Source organism: Salmo salar, chromosome ssa07 (genome assembly GCF_905237065.1).
Source record: "Salmo salar chromosome ssa07, Ssal_v3.1, whole genome shotgun sequence".
Classification (NCBI taxonomy): Eukaryota; Metazoa; Chordata; class Actinopteri; order Salmoniformes; family Salmonidae; genus Salmo; species Salmo salar.
This window is the reverse complement of record NC_059448.1, coordinates 22,923,188-22,945,059: the sequence shown is the minus strand read 5'-3', so window position 1 is coordinate 22,945,059 and position 21,872 is coordinate 22,923,188. Positions and strand designations below refer to the sequence as shown.

The 21,872-nt window shown below is 43.2% G+C and overlaps 2 protein-coding genes across 2 annotated transcripts in view; both read left to right on the top strand.

The window, feature by feature from the left end:
* The first annotated feature begins 10,981 nt into the window (after window positions 1-10,981).
* LOC106608811 (perforin-1) overlaps window positions 10,982-21,872 on the top strand; it is a 29,025-nt gene continuing 18,134 nt past the window's right edge. The window contains exon 1 of the mRNA XM_014206970.2: window positions 10,982-12,322. Coding sequence (XP_014062445.2) covers window positions 12,280-12,322 — 43 coding nt within the window. The 5' untranslated portion in view covers window positions 10,982-12,279. The remainder of the gene's footprint in view (window positions 12,323-21,872) is intronic.
* Window positions 12,364-13,896, top strand: ufsp1 (UFM1-specific peptidase 1). Its single transcript, XM_014206976.2, has one exon. It carries the CDS (start codon window positions 12,894-12,896, stop codon window positions 13,659-13,661), a length of 768 nt encoding a protein of 255 aa, XP_014062451.1. The 5' UTR covers window positions 12,364-12,893; the 3' UTR covers window positions 13,662-13,896.

The window sequence follows — 21,872 nt, the reverse complement described above, 5'->3', positions numbered from 1 at the left end:
TAATAAGGCTATTGTCGTTTAAGGAGTTTTATTAAGACTCTGTAATGACATTTAGGTTGTTGCTCAGAAGGAAACCTAGAATTGTTGACATACTTTGACGTATAGTACTTGGCTCACATCCAAATGAACGAGGTTCAGGTACTCAGCATCTGTATGAATCATTTGGGAACAAAGTTCATTTTGGTTAAAAATGTGAGACGTGATACAATGATAATAACGTTACATAACATACAGGCAAGTAAGCCTCTTGAAACGCAACAGTAGCCCATACCTACTTGTACTTACAAGCGGTGTCCATGCCAACACCGAAATAGAATCCATGTCTCGGGAAGACGCAGAGACACTTTCAAGGAATCTGATCAAGTTTCAATGGGAGGCCGAGAGTCCACTCCGCTAGTTTGCAGACAGCATTCTTAGAAATGTTTCCTGCTGATATAGTTCCCTTGTGTTACAATCAAACACGTAATATGCACTAGTAGCTCTGTTTAGTAGGATTACTACATTTTTTTACATTTTCGTCATTTAGCAGACGCTCTTATCCAGAGCGACTTACAGTAGTGAATGCATACATTTCATTTCCTGCATTTTTTTTTTTTTTTTGTACTGGCCCCCCGTGGGAATCGAACCCACAACCCTGGCGTTGCACACACCATGCTGGCGTTGCAAACACCATGCTAATTTCAATGACTTTGCTAGTTTGTGGAATTTGCCCAGAGGATGTTTCTCAGAACACTGAGCTTATTCTGGAGATCCCCTTGCTATTAGCTGGCCTGTGGGGCCCGAGCATAATTGTCACTGTGGTCGTGCGTGCATGTATGGGGGTGTGTGCACTTACAGTAAGTTTGTACAGTATGTATAATATGCACGTGAACATGTATGTGTCTAGAGTATGGGGTTTTCCTGTATTTGTTTTAGTAAAGCAGTAGGATCCGCTAAGCAATCAGAGAGTGACACCTGATAGCGCACATTCAAACATACCACTACTTCCTCTATGACGTAAAAGGCTCTCATAGTCCCTTAATGGTGTGTAAATCATGACTTACAGGAGGACTTTGCTGGAAAGTTCCTGTACTTAGGTCCCAGTGGGTTTTAAAAGGGCGGATTGAGGACAGGCCCCATATTGGGCCCCAGTTAAACACCAACAGAACAATGTGTTAATTAGCTCTGGTAAAGATGCCTTTGGAGCACTATCAATGTACCACACATGTGTAAGGGTGTCATAAGCGTCGTAAGAATAGGACCAAGGCACAGCGGGTAAAGTGCTCATCTTCTTTATTTGAAGTAACGTGAACACTTAAACAAAATAAAGCAAAATGACAAAACAGTTCCATAAGGCAACACAGGCTATACAGGAAAACAACCACCCACAAAACACAAGTGAAACAAACACAACTAAATATGGCCTCCAATTAGAGACAACGACAACCAGCTGCCTCTAATTGGAGGTCATTGCCAAAAACCCAACATAGAAATAGAAAACTAGATATAAACATAGAAATAGAGCCTAAACCTAAACCCCAAAACACACAAAACAAACATCCCCTGCCACGCCCTGACCAAACTACAATGACAAATAACCCCTTTTACTGGTCAGGACGTGACAAAGGGCACCATCTATCACACCAATAGAGCATTATAACACTTGCTATAAGCATTCATAACCGCTCATGGTTTCTTATAAAAAGCCTTTAAAAATGCCTTGAAATATACTTGGACTACATTACACCCACATGGTTCATTAAAAGTGATACTGATGTTCGGTCTGATCTTTTACAAGCAATAAATATAGTTCTTTTTTCGCCCCCTCCTCAAATAGGTCCAAATCCTATTGAATAAAGACTGGCACCAAGACGGCAGTGTTGGAAATCACACAAGGCTGCTGAGGGGACAACAACTCATAATAATGGCTGGAATGGAGCAAATGAAATGAAATGGCATCAAACACATGGAAACCATGTGTTTGATGTATTTGATACCGTTCCACTGATTCCGCTCCAGCCATCACCACGAGCCCGTCCTCCGTAATTAAAGTGCCAATCTTTAATAGACCTTATATTATTCTAGGTATGAAGAGGATTCATTAAGTTGCATTTATTTATTTAAACTTTATTTAACTAGGGACTGGGTCTATGTGCCCAGGGCTGGGGGCTGGGTCTATGTTCCCAGGGCTGGGGGCTGGGTCTATGTTCCCAGGGCTGGAGGCTGGGTCTATGTGCCCAGGGCTGGAGGCTGGGTCTATGTGCCCAGGGCTGGAGGCTGGGTCTATGTGCCCAGGGCTGGAGGCTGGGTCTATGTGCCCAGGGCTGGAGGCTGGGTCTATGTGCCCAGGGCTGGAGGCTGGGTCTATGTACCCAGGGCTGGAGGCTGGGTCTATGTGCCCAGGGCTGGGCGCTGGGTCTATGTGCCCAGGGCTGGAGGCTGGGTCTATGTGCCCAGGGCTGGAGGCTGGGTCTATGTGCCCAGGGCTGGGTCTATGTACCCAGGGCTGGGGGCTGGGTCTATGTGCCCAGGGCTGGGGGCTGGGTCTATGTGCCCAGGGCTGGGCGCTGGGTCTATGTACCCAGGGCTGGGGGCTGGGTCTATGTGCCCAGGGCTGGGCGCTGGGTCTATGTACCCAGGGCTGGAGGCTGGGTCTATGTGCCCAGGGCTGGGGGCTGGGTCTATGTGCCCAGGGCTGGAGGCTGGGTCTATGTGCCCAGGGCTGGAGGCTGGGTCTATGTGCCCAGGGCTGGAGGCTGGGTCTATGTGCCCAGGGCTGGGAGCTGGGTCTATGTACCCAGGGCTGGGGGCTGGGTCTATGTGCCCAGGTCTGGGTCTATGCGGGGCGGCAGGGTAGCCTAGTTGTTAGAGTGTTGGGCTAGTAACCGAAAGGTTGCACGTTTGAATCCCTGAGCTGACAAGGTACAAATCTGTCGTTCTGCCCCTGAACAAGGCAGTTAACCCACTGTTCCTAGGCTGTCATTGAAAATAAGAATTTGTTCTTAACTGACTTGCCTAGTTAAATAAAGGTAAAATAAAAAAATGTGCTGGGGGCTGGGTCTATGTGTTGTGTCTATGTGCCAAGAGATTGGAGCTGGGTCTTTTATTTAACTAGGCAAGTCAGTTAAGAACAAATTCTTATTTACAATGACAGCCTACCAAAAGGCAAAAAGGCCTCTGGCGGGGACAGGGTCTGGAATAAAAAAATAATATATATATGACAAAACACACATCATGACAAGAGAGACAACACTACATAAAGAGAGACCTAAGACAACAACATAGCATGGCAGCAACACAACATGACAACAACATGGTATCAACACAACATGACAGCACAGCATGGTAGCAACACAACATGACAGCACAGCATGGTAGCAACACAACATGACAACAACATGGTATCAACACAACATGGCAGCACAGCATGGTAGCAACACAACATGACAGCACAGCATGGTAGCAACACAACATGGCAGCACAGCATGGTAGCAACACAACATGACAACAACATGGTAGCAACACAACATGACAACAACATGGTATCAACACAACATGGCAGCAGCACAAGTTAGAAACACATTATTTTAAATGATAAAATTCGAAGGAAACTTGCTAAGAAACAGGGTTTAATAGTGAAGTAGACTGTATAGTTCAAACTACTGTACATAATTCCTGTCACAATTCATTAACGCCATTGGGCCACTTGATTTTGGCATAATTTAAGACTTTCTATAAATATTGGTTCAAAACAATGGAAGGCCCAAGGTGTGAATTTCTCACCCACTATTGCTAAAAAAATGTTGCATAGCAAACAACTTGTGGGCACCTTGGATATTACAGGCTACAAAGGACAGGTGGTTTACAAAGCACATCTTCACATAGACATGCAGTGAGGCATCAAAGATAACCCACGTGACTGGCTGTGCAGTCTCAATGTCTCTTAACATTGTCATGGTTCTCAGTCTGGCCTGGGTCCATGGCTCGCTGAACTGTTTGCTCAAATCAAACTCTGGGCTGTTTGCTTATGCCTGAGCCAAAATGAGAGAGGGGGGAGAGAGAGACAAGGTACGTGCTGCGAGCCATGTGTCAGGGCTGGGGGCTGGGGGGTGTCCCCGTCTTAGTGACTCCATGGCTGGGACCTACGTTACCGTTGCATTAGGAATGATTTAAAAGGGAAAGAGGGACGAGCCCAAGGACACCCACCTCCCCTTGTTGTCAATAAACAAAGACAGCTAGGAGTCAGGGAAAGAGAGCGAGAGAGACAGAGGGAGAGAGAATCCACAACATAGTAAACAGCACCAGTGAAAGTGCATGGCGGCAGTCTTTCTCCCTGCCGCTGGGAAGACAGCCAGATAGGTCTGCCTTCTGCAAGTCAGTCCACTGGCGCGACACAAGACAGGAAACTCACAGGAAAGAATGGGGGGACCAGAGAGGCAGGAGCCAGGACAGGGACAGTAAGCCTGTCGGAAGTTATTGTTTTCGGACCAACACAGGCGTCTGTCCGTAGTCGAAGAGTAATCTTCCAGTCGGGTCTGGCCTGGGACAGGTTCCACTTATGCCGTGACCCCTCCAATAGGGATTTTCTGGGACAGGAAGCCCCGAAGCTCGTCACCACAAGAGGCGTATTGTGTCTTGCTTGTAATAACAGTAGCAAGTAGTTATTTAATACATTTTATGAACTTCCTTATTCAATGACCTTAATTTGATACCTATGGGCCATGAGGAACGGGAGGACACTGACCTTTTGGATGTAAACAATGCTTATGATGACTATTAAAACTACCTCCCCACTCTATAAGTCATTTTGTGGATGCCAGACACACTTCAACTGCGTTGTATCTGACAATCTCACAGTTCCCACCACGCATTTCTTTCGATGCATCAGCTGGTCTTTCAACCGGCTACAGCGATCCTCTTCTCGCGTGATGATAAGTTGTATATTTGTCCATCTCTCCTCTATTCTGTTCAGTCTCCATTACCGCCCACGAACAAAAAATGAAAAGGATGACACAAAATAACCCGGCTAACTCCACCAGCACTCCCTCCTTCATACTTAAAAACATTTTTACCAAGTTTTGTTTCCAGTTCCACGGCAAATGGAAAACAAACAAGAACCAACAAGGCTAGTTCGTGCTGGTTCCGGCCCGGCACGCTTTGGTTCCTCTACATAATATAACTCTCTCTCACCCCTCTAGTGTGTGGTATTCTATGGCCTGGCTGCCATGGTCTCACCCTGACCTGCAGCCCGGGGCGTCATGGCGATGGTCGAGGAGGTGAGGCTCGTGCTTAACGCCACAATAAGGGACCATCGGCCAAAAGAGGAAATCTGACCTGCTGTTTGGCAGTCTCTACACACCGCCTTTCCCTGTGGCCTAGCCGACCACCCTGACCTCGAGCCACCCCGTTGATTGTTTAAGGAAGAACCCCCCCCCCCCCCCACACACACAGCTATAAATACCTGGCAGCTCTTCAGCAAGAGGATTTTAATAGACTGAGAAGAGCCTCATCTACTGATAAACAACAACTTGGTCTGAGACAGGTTCCACATCGCTAGTATAGCCTTTTTACTCTGGCAGGAAACACAGCAGAGATACAGTATGTTTGGTATTTAACTCTGTCACTCCTCCATAGACCTAACCTTTTCTGTAATAATAATGTGAATAAATAATCGACCGTTATATTACTGTATGCTCCTGTACAGGGGAGCCTACTTTTAGTATCATCCTCGGGTTTGGAAATGAGCCAAGTCTACTAGGGTCCTGAACTGTGCCAAAAGAGAGATGAAATCCCTATGACTGTAAGCAGTACAGGGCTGAGGGCTCGCACAGCTGTTCAAACTTCCCAGAAGCCCCGATCTCATAGCCTAACATGGCATAATAGGAAACACACTCCAGTCTAAAACGACCCAATACAACACAGCTGTTTCATCCGCTAGTCCAGTGGCAATTCCCTTAATTCCTTTAACAAGGTGTAGTTGGTCAAGAAAGACAACACAAACACGTGTGGCACTTGAGGCGTGCAGGCAACACTATTCAATTGATCAATGGAACAAATCCAACAAGTGTAACAAACTAACAAAAATGAATGGGTCATTTCTTCAGGAGCTGTGGTTCAGTGGTTGGACACGCTTGGTGCTCTCCTTAGCTATGGGGCCACAGAGTTCCCTATCTGAATAATCTTTTATCTATAGCGACATTGAGGCCCCGGTTCATTGACTGAACCCTGAGCTTTCTAACTTCTTTAAGGATTTCATGGTTGGAGTTGGCTCTATCATCCAAACTACGATAAGATCACCAAGTCTGATCATATCGGGTTGGGAAGGCTTCATGCTGTAATAAAACGTCACAGATAAGGCCATGTGATTATCTAATGTGGTGTAGTCGCTTATTCTTTGTAAAAGAAAAATCCCATTGAATAGGGCTCGGACAATTACTGTATTATCGTGTAACCGATGGTTATGGATGAGACCATTATGACAATAAAATACATAAGTTCAGGAGTAAAGATTTGCTTAACAAGTAACATAATAAGTTGCATGGACTCACTGTGTGAAATAATAGTGTTTAACATTATTTTTTTAATGACTTCCTCATCTCTGTACACATACAATTATCTGTAAGGTCCCTCAGTCAAGCAGTGAATTTCAAACACAGATTCAACCACAAAGACCAGGGAGGTTTTCCAATGCATTGTAAAGGAGGGCACCTATTGGTAGATGGGTAAAAAAAAAAGCTGACATTGAATATCCCTTTGAGCATGGTGAAATTATTAATTACACTTTGGATGGTGTGTCAATACACCCAGTCACTACAAAGATACAGGAGTCCTTCCTAACTCAGTTGCTGGAGAGGAAAGAAACCGCACATGGATTTCACCATGAGGCCAATGGTGACTTTAAAATAGTAAAAGGAGAAAACTGAGGATGGATCAACAACACTGTAGTTGCGCCACAATACTAGCCTAATTGACAGAGTGAAAATAAGGAAGTCAGGACAGAATAAAAAAATTCCAAAACATGCATCCGGTTTGCAAAAATGTCTAAAAACATGTTTTCACTTTGTCATTATGAGGTATTGTGTGTAGATGGATGAGATTTTTTTTGTTGATGTAATCCATTTGGAATTCAGGCTGTAACACAACAAAATGTGGAATAAGTCAAGGGGTTATGAATCCATTCTGAAGGCACTGTAAATCACATCTGAAGCCATAGACAAACAGTGAGTTTCTCCAGCAGACAGGATTTGAAGCAAATACGAAGCTACGGAGGGGAAGACATGTTTAGCCTCTCAGTTGTTTGTTAAAATGATTGTTTTCCTTTCTTTTCACAATGGGGGTATTTTGATGAAATTGTTGAAATTCCTGTCTTTTTCCGGAAAGCACAGACCACGATTTTATGGATATGTTCAGTTAAGCATTGTTAGATACATAACATGCAGTATGTTAAAATATAACTCTGGCAGTATTTAATACATATTATTTAACAGTCTTTATTCAGGAATAATACAGAAGTGTGACCTAAGAGGGCATTTCCCAACCACACCACAACCATGGAAATAGTCAAACTACCTGATCCATCTAACCACAGTATAGTTCACCACCTGTGGGTTTTACCCAGTTTCATTTCAAACACCACATGCTTTCAGGCATAATTATTCATCATCCCCACATATTCTTATCACATAGGTTATTGTATCACTGCATTTGGATTGTATTACTGCATTTTGATTGTATTATCTCAGCTTGACACCTGAAGTAACTCAAGCTCTAATCTTTGGAAGGCTATCCAGCGATAGAAAGGTGACCCCTTCAATTGGGTTGGGTAGAGTCTGTAGTGGCCCCATTGTGGTGTAAGGAAACAGTAATTGTCATTACTATGCAGTGGACACCAGCCATGCCAGCATGTCATTCACTAATCACCCCAAGGAGGATAACCATTAATAGCCTATCCAATTAGTGAATATAATTTGTCGATATTATGCCAACTTGATCTAGCCTCTCAGTCTTATGTGAAGCTGTGAGTTTAAAAGAGGAAAGTAACCTGTTTGCAGCAGGGATGTGCCGGGCCCATCACTATCAGTTTTCTAAGGTCCCACAGTTGACAGTGCATGTCAGAGCAAAAACCAAGCCATGAGGTCGAAGGAATTGTCCATAGAGCTCCGAGACAGGATTGTGTCGAGGCAGCATCGAAAGTCCCCAAGAACACAGCGGCCTCCATCATTCTTAAAGGGGAGAAGTTTGGAACAACCAAGACTTTTCCTATAGTTGGCCCGCCCGGCCAAACTGAGCAATAGGGGGAGTAGGGCCTTAGTCAGGGAGGTGACCAAGAACCCGATGGTCACTCTGACAGAGCTCCAGAGTTCCTCTGTGGAGATGGGAGAACTTTCCAGAAGGACAATCATCACTGCAGCACTCCACCAATCAGGCCTTTATGGTAGAGTGGCCAGATGGAAGCCACTCCTCAGTAGAAGACACATGACAGCCCGCTTGGAGTTTGCCAAAAGGCTCCTAAAGGAATCTGACCATAAGATACAAGCTTCTCTGGTCTGATGAAACCAAGATTGAACTCTTTGGTGTGAATGCCAAGCATCACATCTGGAGGAAACCTGGCACCAACCCTGCGGTGAAGCATGGTGGTGGCAGCATCATGCTATGGCAATGTTTTTCAGCGGCAGGGACTGGGATACTAGTGTAACCGATGTGAAATGGCTAGCTAGTTAGCAGTGGTGCGCGCTAATAGCGTTTCAATCAGTGACGTCACTCGCTCTGAGACCTTGAAGTAGTTGTTCCCCTTGCTCTGCAAGGGCCGCGGCTTTTGTGGCGCAATGGGTAACGATGCTTCGTGGGTGTCAGTTGTTGATGTGTGCAGAGGGTCCCTAGTTTGAGCCCAGGTAGGGGCGAGGAGAGGGACAGAAGCTATACTGTTACACTAGTCAGGATTGAGGGAAAGGTGAACGGAGCAAAGAACAGGGATCCTTGATGAAAACCTGCTCCAGAGCGCTCAGGACCTCAGACTGGGATGAAGGTTCAACTTCCAACAGGACAACGAACCTAAGCACACAGCCAAGACAATGCAGGAGTGGCTTCGGGACCAGTCTCTGAATGTCCTTGAGTGGCCATGCCAGAGCACGGACTTGAACCCGATCGAACATCTCTGGAGAGACCTGAAAATAGCTGTGCAGCGACCCTCCCCATCCAACCTGACAGATCTTGAGAGGATCTGCAGAGAAGAATGGGAGAATTTCCCCAAATACAGGTGTGCCAAGCTTGTGAATACTTATGTAAATAAGGTATTTCTGTTTATATATATATATATATATAAGCAAACATTTCTAAAAACCTGTTTTTGTGTTGTCATTATGGGGTATTGTGCGTAGATTGATGAAGAAAAAAAGTGTATTTAATCCATTATAGAATAAGGCCATAACGTAACAAAATGAGGAAAAAAGGGAAGGGGTCTGAAACAGTACTTTCCAAATGCACTGTACATAGTAGTACACATACAGGAACTTACTGTTATCCCACTGTTATCTATACAAACACAGGCTTGTTCCTCCCTGTTAGACACTGGCCCATGCTTTCCAATGCATTTGAAGCTGGGCACAGAGGGAGGGTCAGAGTTCAGTGTGACAACAAAGTAGTCCATTTCGATCGTCAGAGGGATGCAGCGGGCCTTACACCCTGGCCTCCAACAACACTGGCTCCCCCTGCTGGTACACAGTGGAGGTGCGAGCGAGCTCCATTCACCTGTTGTAGAGAGGAGTCAATGGCCTTGTCTGAATTCCCATTCTTGCCTTCTAAATGGTAGACATTTTGGGTATGTCAAAAATGTAATGGCTTATTTGCTCCGTGAGGCTTATTTTATAGAATATACGTTTCGTAATGCTTAGGTTGTTACGAGTGTACTGATACAAGTAGGACAAGTGACATCCCGTCAACTTTGAGAAAAACAACTTTATATCGGATTTGTGCGCATATTGTTCACACGCGTATCTGCACTCTCATTGGCTAGAATGGTCCCATCTGATCTCGCCTCTTCCCGACTGCCTTCCATTGTTGACGTATTTTCATTTTTAGAGCGGCCACTCGACTATCTGGTCAATATAATCGATAATCTTCTACGACTATATTCAGGAAGAAAATCGTCATTCGAGACCCACGTGTGTTTGACAACAGCTGATCATTAGATATGGTGACGCGCTGTACCAAAATTAACGAATGTCGGGAATCAACGAAATTGCGCATTAGATAAGTGAATTCTCGGTATGGATGAGCCCAGTATGTTGATTTTTGTTGCTTACGTCATTCTATTTTCTTAAACAGCACGTTATAAGTAGTATGTAGTACGATAAGTACACAGTATGCAGTTTTAGTAAGTAGTTGGCAAGACATATTTCAGACTCAGCCATTGTCTCTCTGTTGTTTGGTCCTTAGTCTAAATTACATGATTACCTTATGAAGTGGTAATACGTGTAGTATGACAGATTCATAATTCCATCTTCAACTGTAAAATAGCGAAAATAAATTGTATTTGTGCTATTGTTGTCAGTGGTTGTGAGCTCATATCCCAGCCCTTAGTAAGTTTCACCTTTCATGATGCGTAGAGAGAAGTGTTGCAGCCCCATGGCACTGATGGTGGAGGTCATAGGCAGCCATGTTGAATCAGTTGGCTCCCCACTCACTTTGTTTCCTAAGAAACAAAAGCTATGAAATATGATAAGTCTTTGTCTCCTTAATGACCATCTGCGAGTGGGCTACAAAGTGGACTGTAAAAGTCATGTTTTTTCTGTGGTTTGCTATGTATCAGCCGTTCCCCATTTACCTGCAGGGGGTGAAGAAGCATTGGCTATAGGCCTACAGCATCCTATAACTTCATATGTTTGACAATTTAAAGAGTGCATTGTCACTTAAATTGCCTACATACAGACAGAAACGTATTTGTCATTGACCATTAAAGACAGCCAAAAGAATAGTGAGACAGACCAAACTTTCTCATATAAAAGCTGCCAGTATTTAATGTGTTATTTTAGTTTTTTCATTGCTACACTAGGCTACTTACTCTGGACTCACTGTCACAGTCCTGGGCTGGGTTTTCCAAAAGCATCATAGCACTAAAATCCTCTTTCGTCCATTTAGTTTCAATAGAATTAAGATTATTTTAGTGCTAGGATGCTTTTGGGAAACCCAGGCCAGACCAATTCAGATGTAGACACCATCTAATGAAACAAGTGCATAGGAAAAATGTGAGGGTGAAGTGTTGCAATTGTGGTGAGGGTGAAGTGTTGGAATTGTGGTGAGGGTGAAATGTTGCAATTGTGGTGGGGATCGTGATCCTTAGTTCCTGGAGTGCCCTGTAAGGGTGAATGAAATTGAGGTTAGAGTGGTCAATCGAATCTCCTATGCGGAGGTGATCAAAATAATTGCGATAACAAGTGATGCCAGTGAAGATATGGTAGTGGATATACCAATGAAGATATGGTAGTGGATATACCAGTGAAGATATGGTAGTGGATATACCAGTGAAGATATGGTAGTGGATATACCAGTAAAGATATGGTAGTGGATATACCAGTAAAGATATGGTAGTGGATATACCAGTGAAGATATGGTAGTGGATATGGCAGTGAAGATAATATACCATGTGCATTAAAACGGTGGATTTTGTTGCGTTCCTTGCCACAGTTATAAACTGTACAGCAAGTCTCAGAGAAGTCGAAGAAACTGGACATTATTGTGGCTGCGGGAGAAACGTTTTTGGGACTCAGGGATTTTACATCTGAAGACTTGCAAGGGGTAATGGTAAGGGAAGACCCACCCCCAGGTTCCCCTTGAGCCTGTGTAGGGGTCAGATATGTTTTATTTTTTTAACTGAAAAGTTGTTTGATTTATTTTTGGTAGTTCCGTTTTTTTCTGTTTCCATGCGGCATCGTAGATGGCAGGATGCACATTAAATTGTGTGATCGCAAATATACCACAGCAGAAGAATGTGAGGTTGCGAAAACAATGCCTCTCTCTTTTTGAAGAATTATCTATTCACTGTGTCCTAATTTTGCGTTTGGCAACTTCATTTCATAGCATGTTACTTGTAGCCCGTCTAAATCACAGTGTTTTTTTTGAGGACTTGGGAGACAAAATTGAGACAAATTTACGGTTTCAAAGAAAAGCTGACCCAACAACAAAATGTATTGGCAGAGGGAGGAATCTCGAGACGACCGTTGGAATAAATAAAAATAAAAAGTGGTCATCGTTAGTCATTATCTTCTCCACGCGCACAAGGCAGGGAGATCACCACCAAGAACAATGTCATTTTTAGTAACAAAACATCTGGTCGACTATGAAAACGGTAAGACTGAGAAGTGTTAATTACTGCAATGCGTAATATCATACGGAATTTAACATGTTATGTGGTAGGCTATATTACAAAATCATACAGACTGGACTGATCATCCAGGCAGGATCACTGACAGCCAGCTGTCAATCAATCATTTACAGGTGTGCGACGGTGCGCATGATGGAAAAGAAGGGGGAGGTGTTAGGGAAAGGGGGACAATCTATGTTTAAAATGTTGAGAATATGTAATCCATAAAATAGTGACCAATAACAAGCGCCAACGTCGCTTCAGAAAATGTTTCCCACCAAGCCCAAATAGGAACTCATTCGTCAACTTTTGCGGATAGAGGGAACTATTTCAGCGACGAACTGAGTCGCAGTTCTGATCAGACTGTGAAAAATTCCACGTATTTTTTTCTCTGTACATCGAATAATATTCAAGGTATATGAAACAGGAAAAACGAGTGACAAAATTGCACTTCTACCTGGATTTTTAAGGTTTAGATTGAAGAAGAAAATGACGTGCATCATGGAATGACAGCAGAATTGCCACATTGACAAGGGGTCTCAAGGATTGAAGACACATGGCTAATCTAGAGGAAAACGTTTCTGAGGGGATTGACTGGGGTGAAAAGGCAGTGGCGGGAGATAAACACAAAGGCACAGAGCGTAATGCAGATTGGACAGGGACTCTGCTGAATAATGCACACATTGGACTTCCTAGCCCAGCACCAGATGTTGTCAAATGCTCCCTAATATCTGGGGAGTGTCTCTACTTCCACTATGGGTGTGATGGTCAGGACGACAGGGGCTGGGGCTGTGGCTACCGCACCTTACAGACCATGGCCTCTTGGCTGTGCCAGAGCTGGGCCCCACCACCACCTAAGGGCAAATGCAGACCCCCACCCAGCCTCCCCGAAATCCAGCACGCCCTGGTTGCAATGGGGGACAAGCTTGCCATGTTCGCTGGCTCTCGTGAGTGGATAGGGACGTTTGAGGCGGCCCTGGTCCTCGACTACTACTACGACGTCCCCTGTAAGGTTGTCCACGTGCGGGGTGGAGGGGTAGAACTAGAGAGGGCTGCTGAGGAGCTCCACCAGCACTTCCAGAGCCAGGGGTCCCCTGTCATGATGGGAGGCGACCGGGACAACTCCTCCAAGGGGATCCTGGGTGTGTGCACTCGGCCTGGGGGCCAGGGGAGCTACCTGCTGGTGATGGACCCTCACTACTATGGGCCCAGACTGGAGATGACGTCGGTGCAGGGCCAGGGGTGGGTGTCGTGGAAAAAAGTAGGGTCACTGGATCATAGCTCTTTCTATAACTTGTGTCTGCCTCAGACTTCCCGGAAATAAAACGGAGAAGGACGTATCAGGGGGAAAAGAAGAGAGGTGTCGTGAACTCTTTGGCTGCGTTTGCACAGGCAGCCCAATTCTGATCTTTTTTCCCACTAATTGCAGCCAGATAGAATTCTTGTAAGGACTTAATTGGATAATCGCTTCATTAAATGTCTGAGAAAATATTTTTAAAATAATATATATTTGAAAGAGAACATCTGTTTATGATCCACAAATAAAGATATGTTAAATATATTTGTACTGTCCTGTACAGCAGTAGGGACTGGTAGTGTATGAGTATAACACTATTGCCCTCTTGTGGATAAATGCAGACTTCATATGGTGTGAGGACATTACCATAGAAACAGAATCACTCTAGTTCTGTGTAGGGTTGCAAAATTCCTGGGGCCTCATTTATCAATCATGCGTACGTGCAAATCTGAGTAAACCCAAGTGTGATTAATCAATATGAATGTTTCCTTCAGAGTGTGCTCAACTCTACTGATACTTCTGTCACAAACTGTTGTGTTACATTAAGTAGCAAATGTGGCTACTCTGGTCTTGGCATGTACACTCTAGCCAACAGCTCACAGATACAGTGCGGGTAGGCTGTGCGGGTTGTCTAGTCTACATGATGAGATTATTATGGATAAGAGAGAGAATATTTATATTTGTCAAACGTCAGTCAAGCATCGATCATCATGTCACCAGAATAAGATTCTCGATATTTTTTGGAAAGGAGCATCAACTTGGGATGCATGATATACAGTTGAAGTCGGAAGTTTACATACACCTTAGCCAAATACATTTAAACCAAGTTTTTCTGACATTTAATCCTAGTAAAAATTCCCTGTTTTAGGTCAGTTTGGATCACCACTTTATTTTAAGAATGTAAAATGTCAGAATAATAATAAAGAGTGATTTATTTCAGCTTTTATTTCTTTCATCACATTCACAATGGTTCAGAAGTTTACATACACTCAATTAGTATTTGGTAGCATTGCCTTTAAATTGTTTGACTTGGGTCAAACGTGTTGGGTAGCCTTCCACAAGCTTCTCACAATAAGTTGGGTGAATTTTGGCCCATTCCTCCTGACAGAGCTGGTGTAACTGAGTCAGGTTTGTAGGCCTCCTTGCTCGCACATGCTTTTTCAGTTCTGCCCACAAATATTCTATAGGAATGAGGTCAGGGCTTTGTGATGGCCATTCCAATACCTTGACTTTGTTGTCCTTAAGCCATTTTGCCACAACTTTGGAAGTATGCTTGGGGTCATTGTTCATTTGGAAGACCCATTTGTGACCAAGCTTTAACTTCCTGACTAATGTCTTGAGATAATGCTTCAATATATCCACATACTTTTCCTCTCTCATGATGCCATCTATTTTGTGAAGTGCACCAGTCCCTCCTGCAACAAAGCACCCCCACAACATGATGCTGTCACCCCCGTGCTTCACGGTTGGGATGATGTTCTTCGGCTTGCAAGCATCCCCCTTTTTCCACCAAACATAACGATGGTCATTGTGGCCTAACAGTTATATTTTTGTTTCATCAGACCAGAGGACATTTCTCCAAAAAGTACCACCTTTGTCCCCATGTGCAGTTGCAAACCGTAGGCTTGCTTTTTTATGGCGGTTTTGGAGCAGTGGCTTCTTCCTTACTGAGTGGCCTTTCAGGTTATGTTGATATAGGACTCGTTTTACTGTGGATATAGATACTTTTGTACCTGTTTCCTCCAGCATCTTCACAAGGTCCTTTGCTGTTGTTCTGGGATTGATTTGCACTTTTCGCACCAAAGTATGTTCATCTCTAGGAGACAGAACGCGTCTCCTTCCTGAGCGGTATGATGGCTGCGTGGTCCCATGGTGTTTATACTTGCGTACTATTGTTTGTACAGATGAACGTGGTACCTTCAGGCGTTTGTAAATTGCTCCCAAGGATAACCCAGACTTGTGGAGGTCTACGATTTTCTTTCTGAGGTCTTGGCGGATTTCTTTTGATTTTCCCATGATGTCAAGCAAAGAGGCACTGAATTTGAAGGTAGACCTTGAAATACATCCACAGGTACACCTCCAATTGACTCAAATGATGTCAATTAGCCTATCAGAAGCTTCTAAAGCCATGACATAATTTTCTGGAATTTTCCAAGCTGTTTAAAGGCACAGTCAACTGAGTGTATGTAAACTTCTGACCCACTGGAATTGTGATACAGTGAGTTATAAGTGAAATAATCTGTCTGTAAACAATAGTTGGAAAAATTACTTGTGTCATGCCCAAAGTAGATGTCTTAACTTGCCAAACAATGTGTGGAGTGGTTTAAAAATGAGTTTTAATGACTCCAACCTAAGTGTATGTAAACTTCCAACTTCAACTGTATATAACTTACACTACCATTCAATGATATGGTGTTGCCACCAGCTGCATTAAGTACTGCAGTGCATCTCCTCATGGATTGCACAAGATTGGCCAGTTCTTGCTGAGATGTTACCCCACTCTAGAGGTCGACCTGGCCGATTAATAAGGCATTTTTGAACGCCGATTATGGCCGATAACATTGCATTCCACGAGGAAATTGTGTGGCAGGCTGCTAACCTGTTACGCGAGTGCAGCAAGGAGCCAAGGTAAGATGCTAGCTAGCATTAAAGTTACCTTATAAAAAACAATCAATCTTCACATAATCAATACTTAACTACACATGGTTGATGATATTACTAGATTAACTAGCTTGCCCTGCGTTGCATATAATCAATGCGGTGCCTGTTAATTTATCATCGAATTACAGCCTATTTCGCCGATGATTTAACAGAAGCGCATTCGCGAAAAAACAATCGTTGCACGTATGTACCTAACCATAAACATCAATGCCTTTCTTTAAAATATATTTTTTCAATATTAACTATTGAAACTGTGCCACTTCTCTTGCGTTCATTGCACGCAGTCAGGGTATATGCAACAGTTCGGACCGCCTGGCTCGTTGCGAACTAATTTGCCAGAATTGTACATAATTATGACATACCATTGAAGGTTGTGCAATGTAACAGCAATATTTAGACTTAGGGTTGCCACCCGTTCGATAAAATATGGAACGGTTCCGTATTTCCCTGAAAGAATAAACATTTTGTTTTCGAAATGATAGTTTCTGGATTTGACCATATTAATGACCAAAGGTTCTTATTTCTGTGTTTATTATATTATAATTAAGTCTATGATTTGATATTTGATAGAGCAGTCTGACTGAGCGGTGGTAGGCAGCAGCAGGCTCGTAAGCATTCATTCAAACTTCACTGCGTTTGCCAGCAGCTCTTAGCAATGCTTGAACCACAGCGCTGTTTATGACTTCAAGCCTATCAACTCCCAAGATTAGGCTGGCAATACTAAAGTGCCTATAAGAACATCCAATAGTCAAAGGTATATGAAATACAAATGGTATAGAGAGAAATAGTCGACGCGTCATAATTCCTATAACTACAAGCTAAAACTTCTTAACTGGGAATATTGAACCACCAGCTTTCATATGTTCTGAGCAAGGAACTTAAACGTTAGCTTTTTTACATGGCACATATTGCACTTTTACTTTCTCCTCCAACACTCTTTTTGCATTATTTCAACCAAATTGAGCATGTTTCATTATTTATTTGAGACTAAATAGATTTTATTTATGTATTATATTAAGTTGAAATAAGTGTTCATTGTTCATTCAGTATTGTTGTAATTGTCATTATTACAAATATATATATAAAAATTGGACGATTAATCGGTATCGGCTTTTTTTGGTCCTCCAATAATCGGTATCGGTATTGAAAAATCATAAATCGGTCAACCTCTACCCCACTCTTCCACCAAGGCACCTGCAAGTTCCCAGACATTTCTGGGGGGAATGGCCCTAGCCCCTCACCCTCCGATCCAATAGGTCCCAGACTTGCTCAATGGGATTAAGATCTGGGCTTTTAGCTGGCCATGGCAGAACACTGACATTCCTGTCTTGCAGGAAATTACGCACAGAACGAGCAGTATGGCTGGTGGCATTGTCATCCTGGAGGGTCATGTCAGGATGAGCCTGTAGGAAGGGTACCACATGAGGGAGGAGGATGTCTTCCCTGTAACGCACAGCATTGAGATTGACTTTAATGACAACAAGCTCAGTCCGATGATGCTGTGACACACCGCCCCAGACCATGATGGACCCTCCACCTCCAAATCGATCCCGCTCCAGAGTACAGGCCTTGGTGTAACGCTCATTCCTTCGACAATGAACGCGAATCCGACCATCACCCCTGGTGAGCCAAAACCGCGACTCGTCAGTGAAGAGCACTTTTTGCCAGTCCTGTCTGGTCCAGCGACGGTGGGTTTGTGCCCATAGGCGACATTGTTGCCGGTGATGTCTGGTGAGGACCTGCCTTACAACAGGCCTACAAGCCTTCAGTCCAGCCTCTCTCAGCCTACTGTGGCTGAGCACTGATGGAGGGATTGTGCGTTCCTGGTGTAACTCAGGCAGTTGTTGTTGCCATCCTGTACCTGTCCCGCAGGTGTGATATTCGGATGTACCGATCCTGTGCAGGTGTTGTTACACGAGGTCTGCCACTGCGAGGACGATCAGCTGTTTAAACCCTTTACAATGACAAGCTGTGAAGTTATTTGTTTTTTTACGAATTATCTTTGAAAGACAGGGTTCTGAAAAAGGTACGTTTCTTTTTTTTGCTGAGTTTATTTATTGAAGCTGCCAGGTGAGGACGTGAGGCGTCTGTTTCTTAAACAAGACACTCTAATGTACTGTGTTCTTGCTCAGTTCTGCACCGGGGCCTCCCACTTCTCTTTCTATTCTGGTTAGATAGTTTGCGCTGTTCTGTGAAGGGAGTAGTATACAGCGTTGTACGAGATCTTCAGTTTCTTGTCAATTATTCGCATGGAATAGCTTTAATTTCTCAGAACAAGAATAGACTGACGAGTTTCAGAAGAAAGTACTTTGTTTCTGGCCATTTTGAGCCTGTAATCGAACCCACAAATGCTGATGCTCCAGATACTCAATTAGTCTAAAGAAGGCCAGTTTTATTGCTTTTCAGCTGTGCTAACAAAATTGCAAAAGGGTTTTCTAATGATCAATTAGACTTTTAAAATGATTAACTTGGATTAGCTAACACAACGTGCCATTTGAACACAGGAGTGATGGTTGCTGATAATGGGCCTCTGTACTATGTAGATATTCCATTAAAAATCAGCGGTTTCCAGCTACAATTGTAATTTACAACATTAGCAATATCTACACTGTATTTCTGATCAATTTGGTGTTATTTTTATGGACCAAAAATGAGCTTTTCTTTCAAAACAAGGACATTTCTAAGTGACCCCAAACTCTTGAACGGCAGTGAAGGTACATGACACCATCGTAAAACTTTTTGCTATACGTGCAACACGGCATTTCTAAACTAACCCACAATGTCTGCTGTGTGGATCGAGCAGTCAACAAGTCGAGCAGTCATTGGAAAGAGTAACAACATTTGCTTTCGCCGACTGGTCGTGCACCGGTACACACTACCAAGTGGGCTATTTTTCAGATGTTGCCCTACCGGAGTTACACAGTAATAGCGTCACTGCTATTAGCTTCACGACATGCATACTATGTAACGCCGTTTGGGTCTTTGCGTGTCAAAAAAAGATACAGTAGCACTGTCAAAGCTGTACAAAAATGTATTTACAATACCGCAGTCAAACTGCAGTCATTTTCATTATTCTTAGTGTAACAGTGTAGGTTCCGTCCCTCTCTTCGCCCCAACCAGTGCTCGAACCAGGGACCCTTGCACACATCAACAACTGACACCCACGAAGCATCGTTACCCATCGCGCCACAAAAGCCGCGGCCCTTGCAACGCAAAGGGAAACCCTACTTCATGTCTCTGAGCGAGTGACGTCACTGATTGAAACGCTATTAGCGCGCACCACCGCTAACTAACTAGCCATTTCACATCGGTTACATTAGCAATGATTTAGGAATCCTTGTGAGTAAGTATTAGCTAGGTTGCCACTTGTTGTTCGCCTATTGAAATTGAACTTCAGTTCATGTAAATAAATAGCTAGCCAGCTACTTAATCCTGTTGCCCAAAGATAACGTTATAAGCAGCCAGCTAGCTTCATCTGGCTAGTGATGCTCGACCAGACCGGTTGTGTTGTGAAGCTAGCCACAATAAGGATTAGGCACAATGTTGAAATTTGCGGTTTGCCTTCAAAATAAAAGTATGTCATTGACAGTGATACAAATGAATACAAACAGTATAATTATGCCATACTTTTATTTTTAAGGCAAACCGCAAAGTCCACTATTGTGGCCAATCCTTATTGTGGCTAGCTTCACAGATGGGTCCGACCACTATTTATCAAATAAGAACTGTCTTATAAATTAGGGTTATTTTAGATGATGACACCTAGCTATATAGTTAGCTAGCTAGCTAACTATATAGCTACTGAAACAGATTGTCATTTTGCTATGTTTTTGCGGAAGAACATTGTTTGCATCCATCAGCAAGCTAGCTTTTTTTTAATGACCAGCATTGTAGGTGCGCGAGACAACTTTACCAGCGTCATAGCATACGTATCGATGAATCGTTGTGACATATGGAATACAAGTGATAGTGTAATCAATGTGTAATAACTCCGTAAAAATGTATGAACACGTTAAATTATTATGTGGTGTGCAGTCATATTCAGGTCCTGATTGGTCAACAAGCTATTTGGCACGTCAAATAGTGTTAAAAAGTATATATTTTGTCACGCAAAGACCCAAGCAGCGTTCCATAGAAATCCTGGTTGAGAATGAAATGACTGAACAAATGAACAACGAAACAGCACAGCAAGTAAGTGAAAGAAATAGGTTTTGTTTATGTTTTACTGGTAATGAGGACATACGTAAATGCCAAAAAAATTACATTTTGGTCAGTGTGTGTGCGTGTGTGTGTGTGTGTGTGTGTGTGTAACCTTTATTTAACTAATAAAGTCAGTTAAGAATAAATTCTTATTTACAATGACGGCCTACACCGACCAAACCCAGACGACGCTGGGCCAAATGTGAGCCGCCCTATGGGACTCCCAATCACGGCCGGATGTGATACAGCCTGGATTCGAGATTGAGATGCAGTGCCTTAACACACACACATGGACGCAGTGGTCTAACTATTTAACTGTACTAGAATGCTTAAAAGGCCGCTAATAAATATCAGTTATCAGTATCGGGTGTTTTGGCAAGGAAAATATTGGATATCGGTATTGGCCAAAAATGTAATATCGGTGCATCACTAGCATCAACATCACTGTGCACTTTCACCACCCTGTGAAGTTCATCATAAGTTATTTCATAGTCTAATAAAGGGCATGGTTTCCCGAGTTGTGGTGGGAGGACTACACCAGAGGAGGCTGGTGGGAGAAGCTATAATAGGAGAGGCATATTGTAATGCTTGGAATCGAATAGAGGGAATGGTATCAAACTAATGGAAACCATATTCCATACCAGCCATTACAATGAGCCCGTCCTCCTATAGCTCCTCCCACCAGCTTCCTCTGGACTACACGCCATGCCATTGCATGACTCCAAGTTTACTTCGATATGATGGTTGTTAGCACCCCTATTTCAGTCAGAATTTTTTTTATTTTCGTAGCGTTTATGGGTAGCACTGTTGTATTTCATAAGATGGCGTTGTATAGTCCCCACAGGCTTTAAAAGGATGATTTTGACCATATATGGTTAATTAGGGGCGTTTCGAAATGCAAATAGCCAAGGTCGTGCACGAGCACTGAGTCTGAGAACAATTGGTATTTATCTATGGTTATCTCCTACCGGTGTGCATATGAGGCTCGTAGGATTGTTTGATAAATCACACTTTTTCTTTGCCAACGGAAATGGTAAATTCCATTCGTAAGTAGTATTTGAGAATAGTTTCTACGTAATATTGATAAATGAGGCCCCTGGAACTTTCAATAAATTCCCTGTTTTTCCCAAAATCTCGGTTCCCGAAATCAGGGATCCTCCAAACAGGATTTCTGGAAAAACTTTTTTTTTTGTTGTTGAAAGTTCCAGGGAATTTTGCAACCCTAGTTCTGTGGCAGTAAATAAACCTTTAAAAGATGACTACAAGCCTGGTGAATATAACTCTGGAATGTGAATACAGTAATTATCCAACATGAATTCTTATGGATTCACTTAATCTCGTACCAGATAATCAACATCTTGACTTTCTTCTATGACG

Bases quoted from the DNA above. Each gene is read 5' to 3' on its own strand.
- ufsp1 (XM_014206976.2), top strand. From the start codon at position 12,894: ATGGCTAATCTAGAGGAAAACGTTTCTGAGGGGATTGACTGGGGTGAA.